General features: G+C 48.0%; 1 protein-coding gene across 1 annotated transcript in view; it reads right to left on the reverse strand.

The window, feature by feature from the left end:
- Positions 1 to 22,384, reverse strand: part of SLC2A9 (solute carrier family 2 (facilitated glucose transporter), member 9) — a 52,829-nt gene that overhangs the window by 30,104 nt on the left and 341 nt on the right. Inside the window, exon 2 of the mRNA XM_010857266.1 lies at positions 18,804 to 18,902. Coding sequence (XP_010855568.1) covers positions 18,804 to 18,902 — 99 coding nt within the window. The remainder of the gene's footprint in view (positions 1 to 18,803; positions 18,903 to 22,384) is intronic.

Below are 22,384 nucleotides of genomic sequence, written 5' to 3' on the forward strand. Positions count from 1 at the left end.
TGCGGCTCCCAGGCTCTAGAGCACAGGCTCAATAGTTGTGGCTTGCGGGCTTAGGTGCTCGGTGGCATGTGGGATCTTCCCGGACTAGGGATTGAACCCATGTCTCCTGCATTGGCAGGTGGATTCTTTACCACTGAGCCACCAGGGAAGCCCAGGATATTTACAGGTTTAAAGATCAGTCCTGATTGGGTCCTTGTTAAGTTGCCATGTCAGGCCCCAAAGAGTGTAAGGAGGACACCCCTCAGGAAGCCAAGTATAGAGCGAGAAACAGCATGGTTAGCACTAATCCAGAGGGATGGAGTGGCCGCAGGAAGGCAGTTGGGCTTCCCTCATACCTCAGTTGGTAAAGAATCTTCCTGCAATGCAGGAGACTCCTGTTCAATTCTTGGGTAGGGAAGATCTGCTAGAGAAGGGATAGGCTACCCACTCCAGTATTCTTGGGCTTTCCTTGTGGTTCAACTGATAAAGAATCTGCCTGTAATGTGGGGGACCTGGGTTCGGTCCCTGGGTTGGGAAGATCCCCTGGAGAAGGGAAAGGCTACCCACTTCAGTATTCTGGCCTAGAGATTCCATGGACTGTATAGTCCATGGGATCACAAAGAGCTGGACACGACTGAGTGACTTCCCTTTCTTTCACTTTCACAAGATGCTCCCAGGACTACCAACAGAGTCCAGAGCCTCCAGAGAAGCTGAAGTGAGTGCCCAGGACTTCCCAGGCCTCTGGCACGATAATCAGGAGAACTTCCAGCGTTGAAGGTCATTCTTGGATGTGACTTGGTCCCTACCGCAGTCCTGCATAGATTCCAGCAGCTGCGCTGGGAAGAGTCTTGCTGATGACTGCTCTCAATAGCCTTGTCTTCCCACGCCTGCAGCAATGACCAGCGTCCTGAGTTTACACACAGAAACTAAAAGGATGCTGTTTGGGAGGAAATGTTCTCTTTTCCTTTCCAAGCACTCAGGAGCCTGGTTGGGGAAGAGGCAGCTTTCACATCTCTCACTGCTAGGCGCTGCTTTGGGAGTCTCTGCAGACGCTTCTTATTTCAATTTGGGGAAACTGGAGAATGGATGCATCTGCAGAGGGCTGGAGAAGCCTGGCAGAGTTGCCCTCTGTGGAAACACATCTCTGACAGTCCCCGAAAGTTGGTTTCAAAGCGACGCCTTTAGCAATTAAACACTTGTCTTTGGGTGTGAATTCAGCCAAAACCAAGATGAAAGGTAGCCCCAAAGCACATGTGAGAGCAGAAGCCAGGTGATGAGGCTTGTTGAGCTAATTCCCTGCATGACTCATTCATTGGGCTGAAGATTCATGGAGTATGTTGGCACGGAGAGTGTGTGTGTTTTAAACTGAGTTTCTGCTATGGGCCGGGCATCATACAATAATAAAAATAGTAAATATCACATTTATTACATTAATAATAAAAATAGTAAATATCACATTTTATTAAATATAATAAATATTAAAAATAATAAAAATCACATTCTCCACATGCCATGCACTAGTCTAAAAACTGGAAACACATGAACCCATCCCCTCGGCAACCCTCTGAGACAGGTCCTGTGTTCTGACTTGTCTCCTGGGCAGATGAACCTGAGGTACAGCCATGGGCCTTTCCCAAGGTCCCATTATGGTCAGGACTCAAATCTAGGCAGCAGGACGCCAGAGCCCACCTCTTAACCACGACTCTATCCCTATTCTTAGTCTGGAAAACACAAAGATGATCACATCAATACCCCCAGGTCCATGTGGAAAGACTGAACTGGGGGGAGGTGAGGATGTGGCATCAACACTGGCTGACTGCTAAGTGTGTTTTAGTCTGTATACCTCCTCCTTGGCTCACCTGGGGCCATTCTGTGATGTTTCATCAGAGCCAAAAGCTTTGGAGTGAAGCGATGCTTCTGAAAGCTGCTCTGAATCCACTGGGACTGCAGAGCCTGCCCGAGCTCACAGCATCTACCCTCTTCCTATTCCTGCCTACACTGCCACGTCACATGCCTCAGTCCCTTGAATCTGGGTGGCGGGGGCGGTGTGGTGGGGGTAGGGGTTCATAGGACCATTTGTCACCAAAGATGTGTAAAGAGATGTTAAGAGTTCCTGGACCTTCTCACTCACTTCCTTTTCCTGCAGGCTGGACAGTCACAGAGGACCCCCTGCAGAGGCCTCTGAACCTCTCAGGGATGAAGGAGCCCCTCAGTAGAATGAGCCTGGGCCCCAGGGTGTCTGCAGGGAGCAGAGCACCCCTGCTCACCTGCTTGGGTGACAACAGGGCTGGGAAATTAACTCTCATTGTGTTCAGCCACCAAGATTTAGGGGTTGCATGTTACGGCAACTGATTTACCTGAGCACCATCAACCTGACAGGCCCAGGCCATGACAATGACCATGATATGAGGCTTTGAGAAAGAGAATGTTCAGTTCAGTTCAGTCACTCAGTCCTGTCTGACTCTTTGTGACCCCATGGACTGCAGCACGCCAGGCTTCCCTGTCCATCACCAACTCCCAGAGCTTTCTCAAACTCACGTCCATCAAGTTGGTGATGCCACCAGCCATCTCATCCTCTATCGTCCCCTTCTCCTCCTGCCCCCAATCCCTCCCAGCATCAGAGTCTTTTCCAATGAGTCAGCTCTTCACATGAGGTGGCCAAAGTACTGGAGTTTCAGCCTCAGCATCAGTCCTTCCAATGAACACCCAGGACTGATCTCCTTTAGGATGGACTGATTGGATCTCCTTGTAGTCCATGGGACTCTCAAGAGTCTTCTCCAACACCACAGTTCAAAAGCATCAATTCTTTGGTGCTCAGCTTTCTTTATAGTCCAACTCTCACATCCATACATGACTACTGGAAAAACTATAGCTTTGACTAGACGGACTTCTGTTGGCAAAGTAATGTCTGTGCTTTTTTAATGTCTGTGCTGTCTAGGTTGATCATAGCTTCTCTTCCAAGAAGCAAGAATCTTTTAATTTTATGGCTGCAGTCACCATCTGCAGTGATTTTGGAGCCCAAGAAAATAAAGTCTGTCACTGTTTCCATTGTTTCCCCATCTATTTGCCATGATGTAATGGGACCGCATGCTATGATCTTAGTTTTCTGAATGTTGAGTTGTAAGCCAGCTTTTTCACTCTCCTCTTTCACTTTCCTCAAGAAGTTCTTTGGTTCTTCATTTTCTACCATAAAGGTGGTGTCATCTGCATATCTGAGGTTATTAATATTTCTCCTGGCAATCTTGATTCCAGCTTGTGCTTCATCCAGCGCAGACTTTCACATGATGTACTCTGCACATAAATAAGCAGGGTTACAATATACAGCCTTGATGTACTCCTTTCCCGATTTGGAACCAGTCTGTTGCTCCATGTCCAGTTCTAACTGTTGCTTCTTGACCTGCACACAGATTTCTCAGGAGGCAGGTCAGATGGTCTGGTATTCCCATCTCTTTCAGAATTTTCTTAAAATTTTTATTAAAATAGTTGTTGTGATCCACACAGTCAAGGGCTTTGGCATAGTCAATAAAGTGGAAGTAGATGTTTTTCTGGAACTCCTGTGCTTTTTCAATGATCCAGTGGATGTTGGCAATTTGATCTTCAGTTTCTCTAGCTTTTCTAAATCCAGCTTGAACATCTGGAAGTTTACGGTTCATGTAATGTTGAAGCCAGGCTTGGAGAATTTTGATCATTACTTTGCTAGCCTGTGAGATGAGTGTAATTGTGTGGTAGTTTGAGCATTCTTTGGCATTGCCTTTCTTTGGGATTGGAATGAAAATTGACCTTTTCCAGTCCTGTGGCCACTGCTGAGTTTTCCAAATTTGCTGGCATATTGAGTGCAGCACTTTCACAGCATCATCTTTTAGGATTTGAAATAGCTCAACTGGAATTCCATCACCTCCACTAGCTTTGTTCATAGTGATGCTTCCTAAGACCCACTTGACTTCGCATTCCAGGATGTCTGGCTCTAGGTGAGTGATCACACCATCATAGTTATCTCGGTCATGAAGATCATTTTTGTATAGGTTTTCTGTGTATTCTTGCCACCTCTTCTTAATAATTTTGTTGTGATAAAATGTGGTCCACTGGAAAAGGGAATGGAAAACCACTTCAGCATTCTTGCCTTGAGAATCCCATGAACAGTATGAAGAAAGAAAGAAAAGGAAAATTTAGGCAAAATCATGAAGGGTGGCTAGGTGTGGCAATATGGGCCTTTGACTAGAGATTTCCTTTTATGTTTTGGGGAACTCGTAAGACTCTATTTGAAAGAAGTAATCTGCAAGAAAATATAGCTTTAAGATTGCCATATTAGCTAATCTCTAGGCTCATTTCAGGCCATCTCATTCACTGAGTCCACCTTTTATTTTTCCATTGGACCTACTTCCGACAAACCCATTCTTGTGTCTTTTATTAGGACATTCTTCCCTGTTGGCTCAGACAGCAAAGAACCTGCCTGCCAATGCAGGAGATCCCTGGGTTGGGAAGATCCCCTGGAGAAGGAAATGGCAACCCACTCCAGTGTTCCTGCCTGGAGAGCACTATGGACAGAAGAGCCTTGTGGGCTAAGGTGCATGGGGTCCCAAAGAGTCGGACACATCTGAGTGACTAATGCTTTTTCTCTTTTCTACTTCCTCCTATTAGGGGCCCAGGTTCCCACCCTGTCTTCTAGAGACAAGTTCTGCAGTCCCTGCCTTTGAGGGGCTCAAGATCTATTGTGGACATAAGAGCCAAATAAGCAAGCACATACAACATGGAGTGGAAAGACCTGCGGTATCAGGAAGCTGAAAAGGGCTACAGCCACTCAGCCAGGTCCTTCAGATCAGGGACACGAAGAACAAAGAGTAGGGGCTGGGGTTAGATGACTGTAGATGGCAGTTCTCAAAGGTGGAGAAGCTGATGGCCTAGGTGATGATATAGAGACATTGTAAATGAGTCAGTGGAGTGTGAAGGTGGCCCGGCAGCTGGGGACAGGTTGGAGAACTATGCAGACGTGGTCAGAAGTTGACTGCCAGCCCAAGGGGTCCACACTTCATCCTGTGGGTGTTGAAGAGCAGTTGAAGGATTTGAACTTGGAACTGAGATCCTCACTTGTGTTGCAGAACATTCATTGTAGGCGTGGTGTGGGACTCAGAAAGTTTATCCTGGAGGCGGCTGGACCAGTCAGGAGGCTCCTGAACTGTTAAGAGATGATGAGTCTAATAGAAACAGTTTATAAACTCACCAAGGAATATTTATATCATGACCAGCACTAACTAGAGCCCAAACTGCAAAGAAATAAATAGAGGTCACAGGGTTAAAGGAACAGAGACTCAACAAAGAGCTGAGAAGTCATGGGTTTGGACTCACTTGTATTGTTCAGTCCTCTGAGGGCCGGGTTCTCAGTGGTTAAAGGCTCTGGAATCCATTTCATCCAGCTCTCAGCTTGGCCACTTTTCTGCTGGGTGATCTTGAGCAAGTTGCTCAACCTCTCTGTGCCTTTGGCCCCTCATCTATGAAATCATTTTCCTCCCTAAAGAGTTACCATGAGGATTTAAAATGTGAAGATGAACATAAAGGACAGTGCTGGATCCACAAGAATTCCAAAAAAAAAAAAAAACACACACAAACAGAAGCTGGGGTGACTGGTGGGGGTCGGGGGTTTTGACATCATTGTTTCTGCCTTGTGAAAGAAGGGTTCTAGACTTGTTTACTTCTCAGGTCTACGAAGCCATGAATAATTTACCACTATCTCCCCAGCCAGCAACACAGGGGCCAAGCTTTGGCGACTAATTGAACCGTGCAATGCCCAGCCGCAGGGACTGCCATAGAACAGCTCCAAAGGACGACAGGAAATTGCCAGACAATGGGAGGCAAATTACCTTGTAGCCTGTTTTACGATACTAATGTTCCTGCCTGATTCATAGAGGTTGTCATTAATCCATGTCAAATTTTTCTCAGGAGGGCTATAACAATGCTCATACATAGATGGGTGGATGGGCCAGAGTACACACACCGTTGCATCACAGAGCAATTCATGCTAGTTAACTCCTTAGGGATTTGCAGAGACAGCCCCACACTACTGAACACGCCGGCACCGGGAGGAAAACAGTACAGAAGTCTTTACAGACCAGGCTCTTGGAAGGGAAGCCCACACAAGACAAAATTATGTCAGCTCAGCGGCGCCACCTAGTGTCCCCTAAATAGCAGAACCAAGACAGGGCGCTGCTGCTGCTGCTGCTAAATCACTTCAGTCGTGTCTGACTCTGTGCCACCCCATGGACAGCAGCCCACCAGGCTCCTCCATCCCTGGGATTCTCCAGGCAAGAATACTGGAGTGGGCTGCCATCTCCTTCTCCAAAGACAGGGAGTGTTCAGTTGCTAATCTGTGCGGAGTTCTTTGTGACCCCATGGACTATAGCCCACCAGGCTCCTCTGTCAATGGGATTTTTCCAGGCAAGAATACCGGAGTGGGTTGCCACTTCCTTCTCCAGGGGGAGATCTTCCCAACCCAGGGGTTGAACTCTGGTCTCCTGTGTCTCCTGCATTGGCAGGTGGATATTCTGCCACCTGTGCAGAAAAAGTGAACATGTCTGGCCTGAGACTTCTAGCCTCTGAAAGGCCTGCTTGCTAGGTGAGTCCTGGGCTGGCCTTGGGGAACTTGGATTTGGGGAGGGAACACACCATTCCCAGGAGTGAGAAGAAGGGCTCCTGGGACTTAGAGTGTGCCAACAGTGTGGTCTGTGCTTCTTTTCTGGGAGTCAGGAATTGTGTACGTGTCTCAAGGAGGTGACTCTGTGACTGACCCCTGATAAACGCCCTGAATCCTGAGTCTCTGATGAGCTTCCCTGAAGGAAGACTGCTCACAGAGGTGTCATAGCTTGCTGCTGGGGAAATTAAGGGCATCCGGCCCACCTCCACAGGAGACGACCCTGGTCTCCTCTGCACTTCACCCCAGGCACCTAAGTCCTCGGTCGATTTCGCTCTGCATCCTTTTGCTGTAATCAATCAATCATGAATAAGCCTCGTGGTGAGTCTTATGGGCCCTTCTAGCAAATGATGAAGACTAGGGTGGCCTTGAGGACCCCAACCCACCTCCTAGGTCCTTAGGAAAGCGGCCAGCTCCCTCTTGACTTAATATTCAGTTTGCAGCTCTGGGGTGTCTTCTTTTCTTCCCACTGTGAGATTCTCCTGGAGGAGTCTGAGTAACCGAGGAGTGAGGGAGAGACCTCTGTACTTCTAGACATCTGAGAATATTTCGCCCACTCAGCCGGCTTTCAGAACGAACACTGAGCGTGATGATAGAGGACGCAGTAATTGCAAGGGATCATCGGAGAGGAAGGCTTCCAGAGTTTTCTGGGTTCCTCCCTCAACTACCTTTGTAATGAGGAAGGTGGCCCAACCCTTGGGTCTAATTATATAGAACACAAAGAAAGAAAGTTTCGTTTTCTATGTGGCCCAAGGCAGGAGCTGAGAGAAGAATATGTGCTTCCAAATATCCTTCTTATTAAAAAAAAAAAATTGATCTGGAGTCTGTCTGCTGCTGGAACATTCTTCTGAGGGATCGCATAGCTATGTTTAGGGCTTTCCTGGTGGCTCAGATGGTAAAGAATCTGCCTGCAGTGCAGGAGACCCAGGTTTGATCCCTGGGTCAGGAAGATCCCCTGAAGAAGGGAATGGCTACCCACTCCAGTATTCTTGCCTGGGAAATCCCATGGACAGAAGAGCTGGCAGGCTACAGTCCATGGGGTTGCAAGGAGTCCAACACGAATGAGTGACTAACACACACACACACACACACACAGCTGTGTTTGCAGGAGGACAGTGCATTTACACAGACCTTCACTCAGATAACATTTCCTAGTCCTCTCTGTATGCCCTCTGTTTGGCTGTAGTGAAAAGGGTGAGTTCTTTCATTACTCTTCAAATTGCTTATGGCTGCTGAAAATCAGTCTTGAGGCAGCAGGGGATCTCAAAGGACCTCCTGATTCAACTCAAGTGCAGGGTGATGGTTTTGAGCACCAATTACAGAATAACTTATTTGTAGAACAACCCGGGTTTGCAGCCATAACAATCCTGCAGGAAGGATTGGGTGGGGATGAGTGGTCCCTAGCATGATGTCTAGAGTTAGTGCTCAATAAATCTCAGTGTTTTTCTCCTGTCAGGCGGAAAGAGAATGTTTCCAGTTTTGTCTGCCTGGGTTTGTTCATACCAGTCATGCCATCCAATCTCCTCCTCCATCCTGACTCCCTGCCTTCCTGGGCTGGCTGTCACTGGGTTCCCTCTGTCTGGCTGCAGCAGCCAGGGCGCCCACCCCTCGAAGCAGAGCAACTCTGAGTTGGGAATATGGTCCTTTGATCATTAGGCTCAACAAAGGCATTTTCCCACAGAGGAGCTTTACGAAAGGAAAAGATGTTAACTCAAAGAGGCAGGCATCTGAGCTCCCATAATCTGGGGACCCCAGGAGTGGCACCCACAGTGTGGAATATTCAGACATCAACACCCCAGGCCTGGAAAGGCACCCTCCTCCTGTCAGCCAGCAGTTCTGCCGACTCCGATTAAAAGCAAACAATGACTCAGAGATCCCAGGTTAAACAGTGCGGCAGCATCTCGTACTAGAGAAAAATTGAGAGCAATCTAAGAGGCCCACTTTGGGAAGGTGGAGCAGCCATGGGAGGCAGCAATACACAGCTGTTAGCAATCCTGGCGATGGGAGTACTCAGTAACATGGAAAAAATGCTTGCAAAATAAATACTGAGCTCCCAAAGAGGATATAAAATGCATATGTGGCTGATCTCTGGGGAAATAAGAAAAGGGAGATTTAGAAAAAGTCTTAAAAGTGGCCTTTGGGTGGGGCTGAGATTGTGACTCCCCATTGGCTGAGTGGCCTTGAGTCAGTTACCCCATCTCTCTTCCCGCCCCCCAGGCTCCCTGTTTTGTAAAATGAGATTACTCTCACAATATCTAGGGCTTCCCAGGTGACGCTAGTGGTAAAGAACCTGTCTGCCAAAGCAGGAGACATAAGAGATGCGGGTTCCACCCTTGGGTCTGGAAGATCCCCTGGAGGAGGGCATGGCAACCCACTCCAGAATTCTTGCCTGGGGAATCCCATGGACAGGGGAGCCTGGTGGGCTACAGTCTATGGGGTTGCAAAGTGTCGGACATGAAAGAAGCAACTTAGCACGCATGCACACATGTCACAATATCTGCCATGAAGGTTGATATCCAAATGAGAGATTCAGTTCCTGCTTCATAGAAGGGGAATCAGAGCAGTAATTTTATGGTTGAATCATTAAAGTTGTGCTGTTTGTTTTTGCTAATAGCAGCCTGTTTTGCTTGCATAACTAGTGAGACAGGATGAGACAAAAGGAAAAGAGAAAAAAGGAGAAAGCAAGAATGCGATTCTCAAATCAGAGGAAATGCTGGTCCATGATGAAGTTAATCAGATGCCTATCTCATCAAAATAATGGCCAGTTGCTTCTGAAATGATAAGATGCGCTGGTTTTTCCTGTAATCTTAGCCTTCTCCCACCAAGAGGTGGAGCCCCACTCTCCCCTGCCCCCACTGGTCCTGATCCACCCAGATGTCTGTAACAAGCTCTACCCTCATCAGCCCTCCTATTTAATAATTTTCCCTGTTAAAGATCTCAGAACACAGAGGCATCCCATGATGTGCCCTGCTTTTCTGAGAGCAAGGGGGCTTCCAGAACAGTGGCTTTAAAATGGCAGCCTGGGGTGGGATTAATGGAAAGGACCACAACTTGCTTCTGCTTCTCTGTCTGCTGGCTCATTGGCATCTTTGCCTGGGCCGGCATTTAGCATCTGCCTTTGCCTGGGCCGGCATTTAGCATCTGCCGCTAACTGGGATGGCTCTGCTCTTGGAGATAGAGGTGATGATTTAACTCCTTATCACTGCATGTTTACCTGCCCTTAGGGAAGGACTGGGGAGAAGAAAATGATAAACTACACCACTGCTGCTGGGAAATGTATGATGAGTCAAATTAATTGTTCTGCTGAAGCCCTGGGCTTAAATACTGACCCTAGGGCAGGACAGGGGGGTGAGCTTCCGTATACCCTCCCTAGAAAAGAACAAATGTCACCAACTCAGAAATCACTGAAACGTGACTCATTCATTATTAAAGCCAGACCACTCACTGTTATTTTTGTGGAAGCTGGCATTGTTTCAACTAAGTCCTAGTTTATGTGGCTTGGGAGTGGTGGCAATAAATTAGACCCCCTTGACAAAGCCAAGTTCTCATTTAGTTTTTCTTTCTCATTCTCTCATTTAACAAACTTTTTTCCCAGTATTTTTTTTCTAATTTTATTTTATTTTTAAACTTTACATAATTGTATTAGTTTTGCCAAATATCAAAATGAATCCGCCACAGGTATACATGTGTTCCCCATCCCGAACCCTCCTCCCTCCTCCCTCCCCATACCATCCCTCTGGGCCGTCCCAGTGCACCAGCCCCAAGCATCCAGCATCGTGCATCGAACCTGGACTGGCAACTCGTTTCCTACATGATATTTTACATGTTTCATTGCCATTCTCCCAAATCTTCCCACCCTCTCCCTCTCCCACAGAGTCCATAAGACTGTTCTATACATCAGTGTCTCTTTTGCTGTCTCATACACCGGGTTATTGTTACCATCTTTCTAAATTCCATATATATGCGTTAGTATACTGTATTTATGTTTTTCCTTCTGGCTTACTTCACTCTGTATAATAGGCTCCAGTTTCATCCACCTCATTAGAACTGATTCAAATGTATTCTTTTTAATGGCTGAGTAGACTTTCCCAGTATTTTTATGTTTAGAATATACTTTGTATGACATCCATTGTATACATAAAATGTACAAGCTTGCATGCTCAGTTGTATCTGACTCTTTTGTGACCCCATGGGCTGTAACCCACCAGGCTCCTCTGTCCAAGGGATTCTCCAGGCAAGAATACTGGAGTGGGTTGCCATTTCCTCCTCTAGGGTATCTTCCCAACCCAGATATCTCCTGCATTGACAGCCAGATTCTTTACCACTGTGCCATCTGAGAAGCCCATACATACAAAATACAGTTGTATAATTAAGAATGAACCAGCAGACAGAGACATCCAGCAGACATTCATATGCAGGGTTTTGTGCGGACATAAGTGTTCAGTTTATTTTGGTAAATACCAAGAAGGGTGATTTCTGGATTGTATGGATATTTATAGCAGCTTTATTCATAATTGCCAAAGCTTGGATGTAATCAAGATGTCCTTCAGCAGGTGAGTGGCTAAATAAACTAGGGTACATCCAGACACAGAAGCTTTCTTTGTGACTCAGCGGAAAAGAATCTGCCTGCAATGCAGGAGATGCAAAAGACCTGGGTTCGATCCCTGGGTCAGGAAGATCCCCTGGAGGAGGAAATGGCAACTCACTTCAAGACACTTGCTTCTTGGCAGGAAAGCTATGACAAACATAACCAGTGTATAAAAAAAGCAGAGACATCACTTTGCTGATAAATGTCCATATAGTCAAAACTATGGTTTTTCCAATAGTCATGTATGGAGGTGAGGGTTGGACCATAAAGAAGGCTGAGCGCCAAATAATTGATGCTTTCAAATTGTGGTGCTGGAGAAGACTCTTGAGAATCCCTTGGATTGCAAGAAGATCAAACCAGTCAATCTTAAAGGAAATCAACCCTGAATATTCATTGAAAGAACTGATGCTGAAGCTGAAGCTCCAATACTTTGGCCCCCTGATGGGAAGAGCTTACTCACTGGAAAAGACCTTGATGCTGGGAAACATTGAGGGCAGAAGGAAAAGGGGATGACAGAGGATGAGATGGTTGGATGGTATCACCAACTCAATGGATATGCATTTGGGCCAATTCTGGGAGATAGTGAAGGACAGGGAAGGCTGGCGTGCTGCAGTCCCTGGGGTCAAAAAGAGTCGGACATGACTTAGTGATTGAACAACAACATCCAGACAATGGGATATTATCTGGAGCCAAAAACAAATGAGCTTTCAAGCCATGAATAGACATGGAGGAAACTTTGATGCATATTATTAATAAGCCAACCTGAACATACTGCATGAGTCTAAATATGTGACATTCTGGAAAGGACAAAATACTTGAAGATACTTTGACTTTGGTTCCAAAGTCTCACAATCAAGTGAATATCACGATTAAGTGAGTCACATGAATTTTTGGTTTCCCAGCATACGTAAAATTTACATTTACCTTACACTATAGTTGAATGTGTAATAACATGGTCTTTTAAAACAATTTATATACCTTAATTAAAAAATACTTTCCTGCTAAGAAAATGCTAACTAACATCTGAGTCTTCAGCAAATTGTGGTCTTTTTGCTGGTGGAGGGTCTTGCCTCCATGTTGATGGCTGCTGACTGATCACGGTGGTGGTTGTTGAAGGCCGGGATGGCTGTGACAATTTCTTAAAATAAGAGACTGATGAAATTTATTGCATTGATTGCCTCATCCTTTTGTGAATGATTTCTCTATAGCACGAAAAGCTGTCTGATAGCATTTTACCCATAGCAGAACTTCTTTCAACATTGGCGTCAAACCTCTCAAACCCTGCCGTTGCTTTAACAACTAAATTTATATAGTACAGTCTTCACAGTGTCTTCACCAGGAGTAGATTCCATCTCAAGAAACCACTTACTTCTGCTCAACCGTGAGAAGCAACTATTCATCTGTGAACGTTTTATCATGAGATGGCAGCAATTCAGTCTTCAGGCTCTGGTTTCCCAGGTGATGCTCGTGGTAAAGAACCCGCCTGCCAGTGCAGGGGACACGAGAGACTAGGGTCCGATCTCTGGGTCGGGAAGATCCCCTGGAGGAGGGCATGGCAACCCACTCCAGTATTCTTGCCTGGAGAATCCCATGGACAGAGGAGCCTGGGCAGGCTATAGTCCATGGGGTCACAGAGTCAGGCATGGCTGAAGTGACTCAGCACTCCACTTCTCATTCTAGTTCTCTTGCTGTTTCCACCACATTTGCAGTGACTTCCTCCATGGAAGTCTTGAACCCTTCCAAGTCATCCACGAGGATTGGAACCAACTTCTTCCAAACTCCTGTTAATGTAAATATTTTGACCTCTTCCTATGAATCACAGGGCTTCCCTTGTGGCTCAGCTGGTAAAGAGTCCACCTGTAATGTGGGGGCCTGGGTTCCATCCCTGGGTTGGGAAGATCCCCTGGAGAAGGCAACGGCTACCCACTCCAGTATTCTGGCCTGGAGAATTCCATGGACTGTATAGTCCAAAGGGTCGCAAAGAGTCAATGTTCTTGACTAGACAATGGCATCTAGAATGGTGACTCCTTTCTGCAAAGTTATCAATTTACCCTGCTCAGATCCATCAGTGGGATAATTATCTATGGCAGGTATAGCCTTATGAAATATATTTTTAAAAAACATCTTAAACTTTCTTTCATATTGGGGTATAGCAAATTAACTGGAGAAAGAAATGGCACCCCACTCCAGTACTCTTGCCTGGAAAATCCCATGGATGGAGAAGCCTGGTAGGCTGCAGTCCATGGGGTCGCTAAGAGTCAGACATGACTGAGCAACTTCACTTTCACTTCACTTTCATGCATTGGAGAAGGAAATGGCAACCCACTCCAGTGTTCTTGCCTGGAGAATCCCAGGGACAGGGGAGCCTGGTGGGCTGCCGTCTAGGGGGTCGCACAGAGACGGACACAACTGACTCGACTTAACAGCAGCAGTAGCAGCAGAGCCAATTAACAAACAATGTAGTGATAGTCTCAGGTGAACAGCGAAGGGACTCAGCCATACATGTATACGGATCCATTCTCGCCCCAAACAGTCCTCCCATCCAGGCTGCCACATAACAATAAGCAGAGGTCCATGTGCTATACAGTAGGTCCTTGTTGGGTATCTATCTTAAATATAGCAGCGCGTGGATGTCCATAATGGGCTTTCCAGGTGGCATGGGTGATAAAGCATCCACGTGACACTGCAGGAGACCCAAGAGACCCAGGGTCAATCACTGGGTTGGGAAAATCCCCTGGAGTAGGAAATGGCATCCCACTCCAGTATTCTTGCCTGGAAAATTTCATGGGCAGAGGAGCCCGGTAGGCTATAGTGCACAGAGCCACAAAGAGCTGGACACGACTGAGTGACTGAGCACATACACAAACATGTCCAAGCAAAACTCCTAACTATTGCTTCCCCCTAGCCTTTCCAGGAAATGTATTTCTTAAATAAGACTTGGAAATCAAAATTATCCCCTTAATCCCCAGGCAGTAGCATGGATGTTGTATAAGCTCTCTTGTTTGTTCAGTCACTCAGTCGTGTCTGACTCTTTGTGACCCCATGGACTGCAGATGCCAGGCTTCCTGGTCCTTCTCTATCTCTGGGAGTTTGCTCAGATTCATGTCCATTGAGTCTGTGATGCTATCTAACCATCTCATCCTCTGCCACCCCCTTCTTTTCCCTTCAATCTTTCCCAGCATCAGGGACTTTTTCAATGAATTGGAAAAAGTCAGGTGGCCAAAGTATTGGAACTTCAGCTCCAGCAACAGTCCTTCCAGCAAATATTTAGGGTTGATTTCCTTTAGGGTTGATCTACAGCCATAGCAATCTGCACACACCCGATCTCGTCTACTTGATGTATTAGCGGGCAGGAAAACGATATTAATCTCATCGTGTGTTTCCATCAGCGCTCTTGGGTGACCAGGTGCATGGTCAGTCAGCAATCTAATTTTCAAGAGAATCTTTTTTCCTGAGCAGTAGGTATCAACAGTGGGCTTAAAATATTCAGTAAATAGATGTGCCGTCATTCAGACTTTGTCATTTCTTCTGTTTAGCAAAAGCAGAGACAAGATAGCAAAATTCTTAAGGGCCCTAGGATTTTCAGTTTGGTAAATGAGCGTCGGCTCCAGCTTAAAATCCACAGCTTAAGATCACCACCCTAACAAGAGAGTCAGCCAGTCCTTTGAAGCTCCGAAGTCAAGCACTGACTTTTCCTCTGGGGCTACGAAAGTCCTAGATGGTATCTTCCAAAAGAAAGCTGTTTCGTCTACACTGATAGTCTGTTGTTTAGTGTAGCCACCTTCATAAATTATTTTAACTAGATTTTCTGGATAACTTACGGCAGCTTCTACATCAGCACTTGCTGATTCACCTCACACTTTATGTTCCTAAAACCTCACGAATCGATCTCTGGCTATCAGTTCAAACTTCTCTTTGGCGGCTTCCTCGCCTCTCTCAGCCTTCACAGAATTGAAGAGAGTCAGGATCTTGCTCTGGATTGCATGCTGCATGCTGCTCACTCAGTCACATCTGACTCTTTGTGACCCCGTAGACTGTAGCCCACCAGGCTCCTTGGTCTGTAGGATTTTCCACATTTTCTACTGGAGTGGGTTGCCATTTCCTCCTCCAGGGGATCTTCCCAACCCAGGGATCAAAGCCGTATCTCTCGCATCAGTTGTATTGGCAGGCAGGTTCTTTACCACTAGCGCCAGCCGGGAAACTGACTCTGGTTTAGGCTTTGGTTAAAGGAATGTTGTGTCTGGTGGAATCTTCCTTCCAGACCACTACGCCCTTCTCTAGATCATCAATAAGGCTGCTTTACTTTTGTGGTCAATTTATGTGTTCACTGGAGTAGCAGCTTTAATTTCCTTCAAGAACTATTCCTCTGCATTCACAACTTGGGCAACTGTTTGGGGCAAGAGGCCTAGCTTTACACCCCTCTTAGTTTCCAGCATGCCTTCCTCAGTGCGCTTAGTAATTCCTAGTTTTTGATTTAAGGTGAGACATATGACTCCTCCTGTCACTTGAACACTTAGAGGCCATTGTAGGGTTATTCATTGGCTTAATTTCAGTCTTGTTGGGTCTCAGGGAATAGGGAGGCCCAAGGAGAAAGAGATGAGATGGGGGAACAGCTGGTTGGTGGACAGTCAGAACTCACACAACACTGACCCACCAAGTTCTGTGCCTTATATGGGCTCAGACTGTGGAGCCCCAAAGCAGTTACAACAGTAACATCAACAAGAGTCCTGATCGGTGGACCATTGGTGATCCAGTGGTTAGGACTTGTGCTCCCAATGCACGGGCCATGGGTTCTCTCCCGAGTCAGAGAACTCATATCCTGCATGCTGCAAGTGCAGCCAAAAAAAAAATCACAGATCGCCATATGAATATAATAATGGAAAAGTCTGAAATACTGTGAGATCATCAAAATGTAACACAGAGACAAGCCGTGAGTAAACGTTGTTAGAAAAATGGTGCCGTAGACGTGCTCAGCACAGGGTTAACACAAACCTTCAATTTGTGAAATATACAATACCTGCAAAAAGACAGGGCAATAAAGCAAGGTGTGCCTGTGTGGAGACAGTCAAAAGATCAGTGGTTGCCAGGGTGCAGGAAGGAGGAACTCACAGGCAGAGCACAGAGGGTGTTTAGGGACTATGTGCAACATACTACAGTGGTGGGTACAAGTCATCATGTTGCTTTTGTTGTTGTTGTTTAGTCGCTCAGTCATGTCCAGCTCTTTGCAACCCCGTGGACTGTAGCCCTCCAAGCTCCTCTGTCCATGGGATTCTCCAGCCAAGAATACTGGACTGGGTTGTCATTGCCTCCTCAGGGGATCTTCCCGACCCAGGAATTGAACCCCTGTCTCTTGCACTGGCAGGCGGATTCTTTACCACTGAGCCACTAGGCGGGCCCACAAGTCATTATACCTGTGTCCAAATCTGTACAAAGTATAACACAAAGAGTGAACCTTCATGTAAACTGTGGGCTTTGGCTGATAAGGATGTGTGAATGTGGGTCACCAGTTATAACAAAGGTACGGCTCTGGTGCAGGATGTTCAGAGTGTTGAGACTGCATGTGTCGGGGCAGGGAGTATATGGAAATTCTGTGCTTTTCTCTAACCTAAAACTGCTCTAAAACATAAAATTTATTCATTAAAAACAGTTTCTTGAATGCATGAACAACATGATTACTCCTTCTACCTGTCCCCATGGTCATTGCTTGAACTATGACGTTTCCACTCATATCATTCTATTCCATGTTCAAGTTTTACAAGTTTTACATGTCTCTTTGCCCCATAAGCCATAAGTGCAAAGATTCTCTACCCTCCGCTGGAGGCTCTGCTGGATTATCAAGATGAAGCAAAAGTGCACATTCCCAGAGACTTATCTGGTGGTCCAGTGGTTAAAGAATCCACCTTGCAATGCAGGGGATGTGGGTTCAATCCCTAGTTGGGGGACTAAGATCCCACATGCCACGGAGCCACTAAGCCCGTGAGCCACAACTAGAGAATCCATGTGCCGCAATGAAAGATCCCGCAGCATGCAAGGAAGATACAGTATGCCGAAACTAAGAAAAAACTCAGCCAAATAAATAATAAATTGTGTGCTTAGTCATGTCAGACTCTTTGCAGCTCCATGGACTGTAGCCTTCCAGGCACCTCTCTCCATGGAATTCTCCAAGCAAGAATACTGGAGTGGGTAGCCATTTCTTTCTCCAGGGGAAAGTCCGGACCCAGGGGTAGAACCCTAGTCTCCTGCATCTCCTGCATTGGCAGGTGGATTCTTTACCACTCCATCACCTGGGAAGACCAAGTAAATAAAAGAGTGCAAATCCCCAATGCTCTTAAAGACAAATATGGACAAATCAGACCCCATCTCAGGATGACATCACAATGACAAAATCAAAGCCATTGATTGCTGCCAGTGCTCAGAGAAGCCATCTAGTCCTCCTGGTTTTGCAAACCATTTTCAGTATCGGAATCAATTTTTCAAATGAACTGACAGAGCCCCAAACATAAAAGAGTTAACAGAGTGAAAAAACAGTGCTTTTCTGCACAGATGGCACCTGGATCCCTGAGGCATGTCTGCAAAGTCAGGGCTCCTGGGATCCCTTTGAGATGCACTGATTCGGCCTCCCCCTCTGTTTTGCACACAGCATAGGCCCCCCAAACAAGGAGAAGCCTTACAAACACTCGGCAAAGTCCACAGCCTGCACTCTATCTGCCTCTTTAGCTCATGCCCTTACATTCTCCAAAATACATCCTGGGCTCCAACTGTACCAGACCTGTATTTCTGCAAATGTTTCATATCTCAGGCTTCTGTGCCTTTGCTCCACAGTCAAGATGCAGCTCTGATATCACCTCCTCCAGGAAGTCTTCCTGTCCCACCACCCTTGACCCCACCATTTTACCCCAGGGATGGAGGTTGGTCAAGTAGAAGCCAGCACCTCCAGGAATAGGTAGAACCTAAACCTAACAGCCTAGGTGGGTGCAAACCAAACTTTCAAGTGCAAACCAGCAGAGTGATGTTAAGAGGGCCTGGGGAACCGCACCTAATGACCTGATTTCAGAAGAAAACAAGAGCCAGCGATGCATCTTAAACCAACAGATACCCAAGTGACCTCTAGCTGTGATTAAAAGCCATAAACACAGGCAAGAAAAACAAAAAACAGGCCAGGGAAATGTTTCTATGCCTAAGATCCCTCCGTGAGCCTCAGATTCCGTGTTCCTTGCCCTGGAATAAGATCCTTAGGATCTGAACCCTGGAACCTCCCGCGACCCCTCTCCTTTCCCTACACTCTCCCAGGACCCTCCAGGAGCAAGGAACTGATCCCACGCAGGGCCATCATCCTCTGTTTCTTTATCTCCTACCTCTCCCTCGAGCGCAGGGACTGCTCTCCCTTCCTCTATCCCTCCCCTCACCCCAGTGTCCAGCCGGTGTCTGGCACAGAACCGGCCCGCAAAGGTTTGCAGAATGGGGTACCAATCCAAGCCTTGGTGCTAACACCCGGTTTTCCGCGTGGCTGCAGCGCCCTCTGCCGGGCTTCTCTCGCGGCCACGAGGCACTCACCGGAGTCGGGGCGTTCACCACCGAGAGGTTGTACCCGTAGAGGAAGGAGGAGCCGAAGGCGCCCACGAGAGATGCCACGATCAACGAGCAGGACCAGTCCTGGGAAAGGAGAGCAAAGCACGTCAGAGCTGGCGCTCGGGGTTTGGGGGGGCACAGCCAGGGGCCCGCAGGACGCAGGTGGGCTGTCCTCTTCCCTGGGGAGGATTCCCAGGGTAAGGATGCCAGCTGTCCAGGAGGGGCTCCCCTCCGGGGCCGGTCCAGGTGGGCGTGGCCAGTCCAGGGAGCTCAGTTTGCCATCGGTCCCCCCACCTCCCGCCCCCCACCCTCCCGGCCACACGACTGCCCCTTTATCGGGCTGCAAGAGATCTGTGCAACGCAGACCTAACGTCCTTTCGCAGGTGCTGTTAGCAGCTACAGCCCTGTGATTTTAGCAGAATCTGGCCAGTCTCTGACTCATCTCCGAGGTAAAAAGCAAAGCCAGGCTAAGCTGCCAGCAGCAGCATCTGGGTTCTCGCTAAAACCTACGGGCCAGGCATCTGTTCTCAGCCCTTTCTGGGAATTCTTCCACAGACTCCTAGGATCAGTACATTTTATCTTGATTTTACAGGTGAGGAAACAGAGGCACGGAGTGAAGGAAAGCTACTTGGCTCAAAATAGCCTGGAGTTAAAACTCCCCTCTGGGTCCTCCCCACCATTCTATGCAAAACAAAGAACTCTCTCACCCGGAAAAAAAATTTACATTAAGGTTGATTCGGTCCCAGCCTCTGGCCATCTCCAGAATTCCTTGCTGGAGCCGTTTAAGAGATAACTAGGCATCACTGACTCGACGGACATGAGTCTGAATGAACTCCGGGAGTTGGTGATGGACAGGGAGGCCTGGCCTGCTGCGATTCATGGGGTCGCGAAGAGTCGGACACGACTGAAAGACTAAACTGAACTGAAATGAATCTGAACAACCTTGGAGAAAAACTGGCCCCCTTAAGACAGTAGATTTCCACATATATATCTATATATACTTACTCTTTTCTTGGGTCATTGCAGCAGCTCACTAATCTGACTGCTGCCCCTTCTCGCCTCATTAAAGGTGATCTGTTCCTGTAAAGTGCCGGTCTGGTTCTTTATTCTGAACCTTGCCTTCTCTAACCCCCTTACCCTACACGGAGCAGTCCCTGGTGGTGTCTGGGATGGAGATCAGAGCCCACCCAGGTGGTCCAGCTCCAGCATGCCCCCTGCAGCACCCACCGAACCACACTGCCTCCCCCCACTGCCTCCTCTCCTGGGTGCAGCGTCTCAGGGGCTAACGCTTCTGACAGCCCCAGAAGGCACACCCACCCACGAGTACTCTGTTCCAGGCTGCGCTGTCCACCCACAGGCTGGTGTGAGCACCTTAGGACAAGGACCTGCAGACAGACAGAGACAGGGCTTGGCCTGGAGGACCAAGCATTTATCTCCATGTAATCCTGCCCGCTGGACCCATCCGTGGATGGCCACTGCCACCACGGGACTGGGAGTACAAGCAGCTGGGCCCCTTGGCAAAGGCTGGCCAGAAGGCAGGGGCTGGAAGTGGGAAGGGGCTGCCATCCTAACCTGGCCAGGCAAGTGTGGACCACTTGTCAGATAGGGGGACCCGGTGCTCTCGGAAGGCACTTTCTCTCCATCATTTTTCGTGTGTGTGTGTCTGTGTGTGTCCTCTAAGTGCCAGACCCTGACAAAGCTCCAGAGATGCAGCAGTAGACGTGATGTTAATAGATGAGGTCCACGGTTTAGGGAAGGGAATAAATCAAACACTGACCAGATAAGGAAGCTAGACTCTGACAGCCAGTTCCCTGCTTGGCCCACCTTGGCAGCCTCCTCCGGCACAGGCTCCAGTGCCGGACCGCTCCACCACGGCTGTGGGACCTGTCCAGGGTCTTGACCTTTCTGGACCTTTCTGGGCCTCAGCTTGCCCAACTGTAAAATGGGCTGTGTAGACTGTTGTGGCTGTGCAGCTGCCTGCGAACGCGGAGAGGGTGTGTGCACGTAGCCAGTGTTCTGAACGGCTGTTCACTCTGTTTTCTCTCTCTGCTCCTTCTGACCAAGCTGTGCAGAATAGCTGTTGGCCAAGCTACATGCCAAGGTCTCTCACCCTGGTTGAAGCCTCTGTGCCCCCTGAAATCCTCGCTTCTGGAGACCTTCATATCTAAGACCCGTTGAAAGTTGCCCTGAAAGTCCCACCTCCTCACTTTTACTTTTCTATCAATTTTGTCTGACCCCCGTCTCTGCCAGTTACAATTGTGTAAACTTAGACCAGTGGTTGGAGAAGGCAATGGCACCCCACTCCAGTACTTTTGCCTAGAAAATCCCATGGACGGAGGAGCCTGGTGGGCTGCCATCTATGGGTCGCACAGAGACGGACAGGACTGAAGCGACTTAGCAGCAGCAGCAGCAGACCAGTGGTATAGCTCCTCTGTGACTCGAAGTCCTCATCTGTGAAATGGGGATGTTAATAGACCTGTGACGGAGTCCAAGCAGACCGAGAAGACGGCAGACAAATGTCTCAAAACAACCATCTTATCAGGCTCTGGATGCCTGGCTCTTTTCTAGAACAGAGATGGGGGGTGGGGGAGTTGTGAGGAAACAAAGTAAAAAGGTCATTAATCTTGCGAGTATATCCTAGAATGATAAGTCTCCAGGGGCTGTGTTAGCTGTTTCCTTTCTGCAGTGTTCTGAACAAGGGCACTTGAACAGTCTGGCAGAGGGACAGGGTTGTCTGAGGCAGGCCCTTATATATGATCATAACAAAAGCCATGAAAAGCAAGTCAAAGAAACGGTTCCAAAATGGAGTCAGAATTGGCCCTTCCCTGCAACAGACCCACCTCATGGGATATTCTGCAGAAGAAAGAAGTTAGAGTAGGTGTCCAGGGGTAGGTACCCTGAGTATCAACAGCAGAGGCTGGACAGTTGGTGTGGGTCTCACTTTTTGAGGGCGGGGGTCTTGCTTCCAGACCCCAAACCTGCCGAGAAAGTGCTCTGTAAACGCTGGTGATTGGGCAGAGGCCAGAAGGAGGATTTATGGACCATAGAGATGGATGTTGGCAAGTGTGGGCTCAGAGTGCTCTCTGCAGTAAGAGGAGCGGGAACTGAATGGGATGCACTGATGGGGCAGAGTCACTTTTGGACACCATGCCCGCCCTCCATCGCCTTCGTCTTTAAACTCACCCTCTGGGGCTCAGCTCGGATGTTCCTCTTGATCCCTGGGTCGTGCGGGTCCCTGGGCTTCTCTCACCCCTAGCCTTGGTCATTACGTCCTTGTCTGCACCCATCGGAGGGCAGAGAAGCACAGGTGAGAGCCCCGTCCCCCAGATCCCCCACCCCTGCATGCCCGCCAGGTCTTACCACCCACCCCAAGGTGGGGGTGGAGACAATGGGAGGCGAGAGCACCGCACACATGATGAGAGCAGTTCTCTGTGTGGCCTCACTGCCCGAGCACAGCCACGCTGCCAGAAGAAGCTGGCGGGAGCCCAGGGAGCTGCGACATCAGAGATGGAGCCCTGCAGCCAACGTCACAGGGTCCAGGAGCCAGGAATCAAGACCAGAGGCTT

This window comes from Bison bison, unplaced genomic scaffold (assembly GCF_000754665.1).
Source record: "Bison bison bison isolate TAMUID 2011002044 unplaced genomic scaffold, Bison_UMD1.0 scf7180017864379, whole genome shotgun sequence".
In the NCBI taxonomy this organism is placed as follows: domain Eukaryota; kingdom Metazoa; phylum Chordata; class Mammalia; order Artiodactyla; family Bovidae; genus Bison; species Bison bison.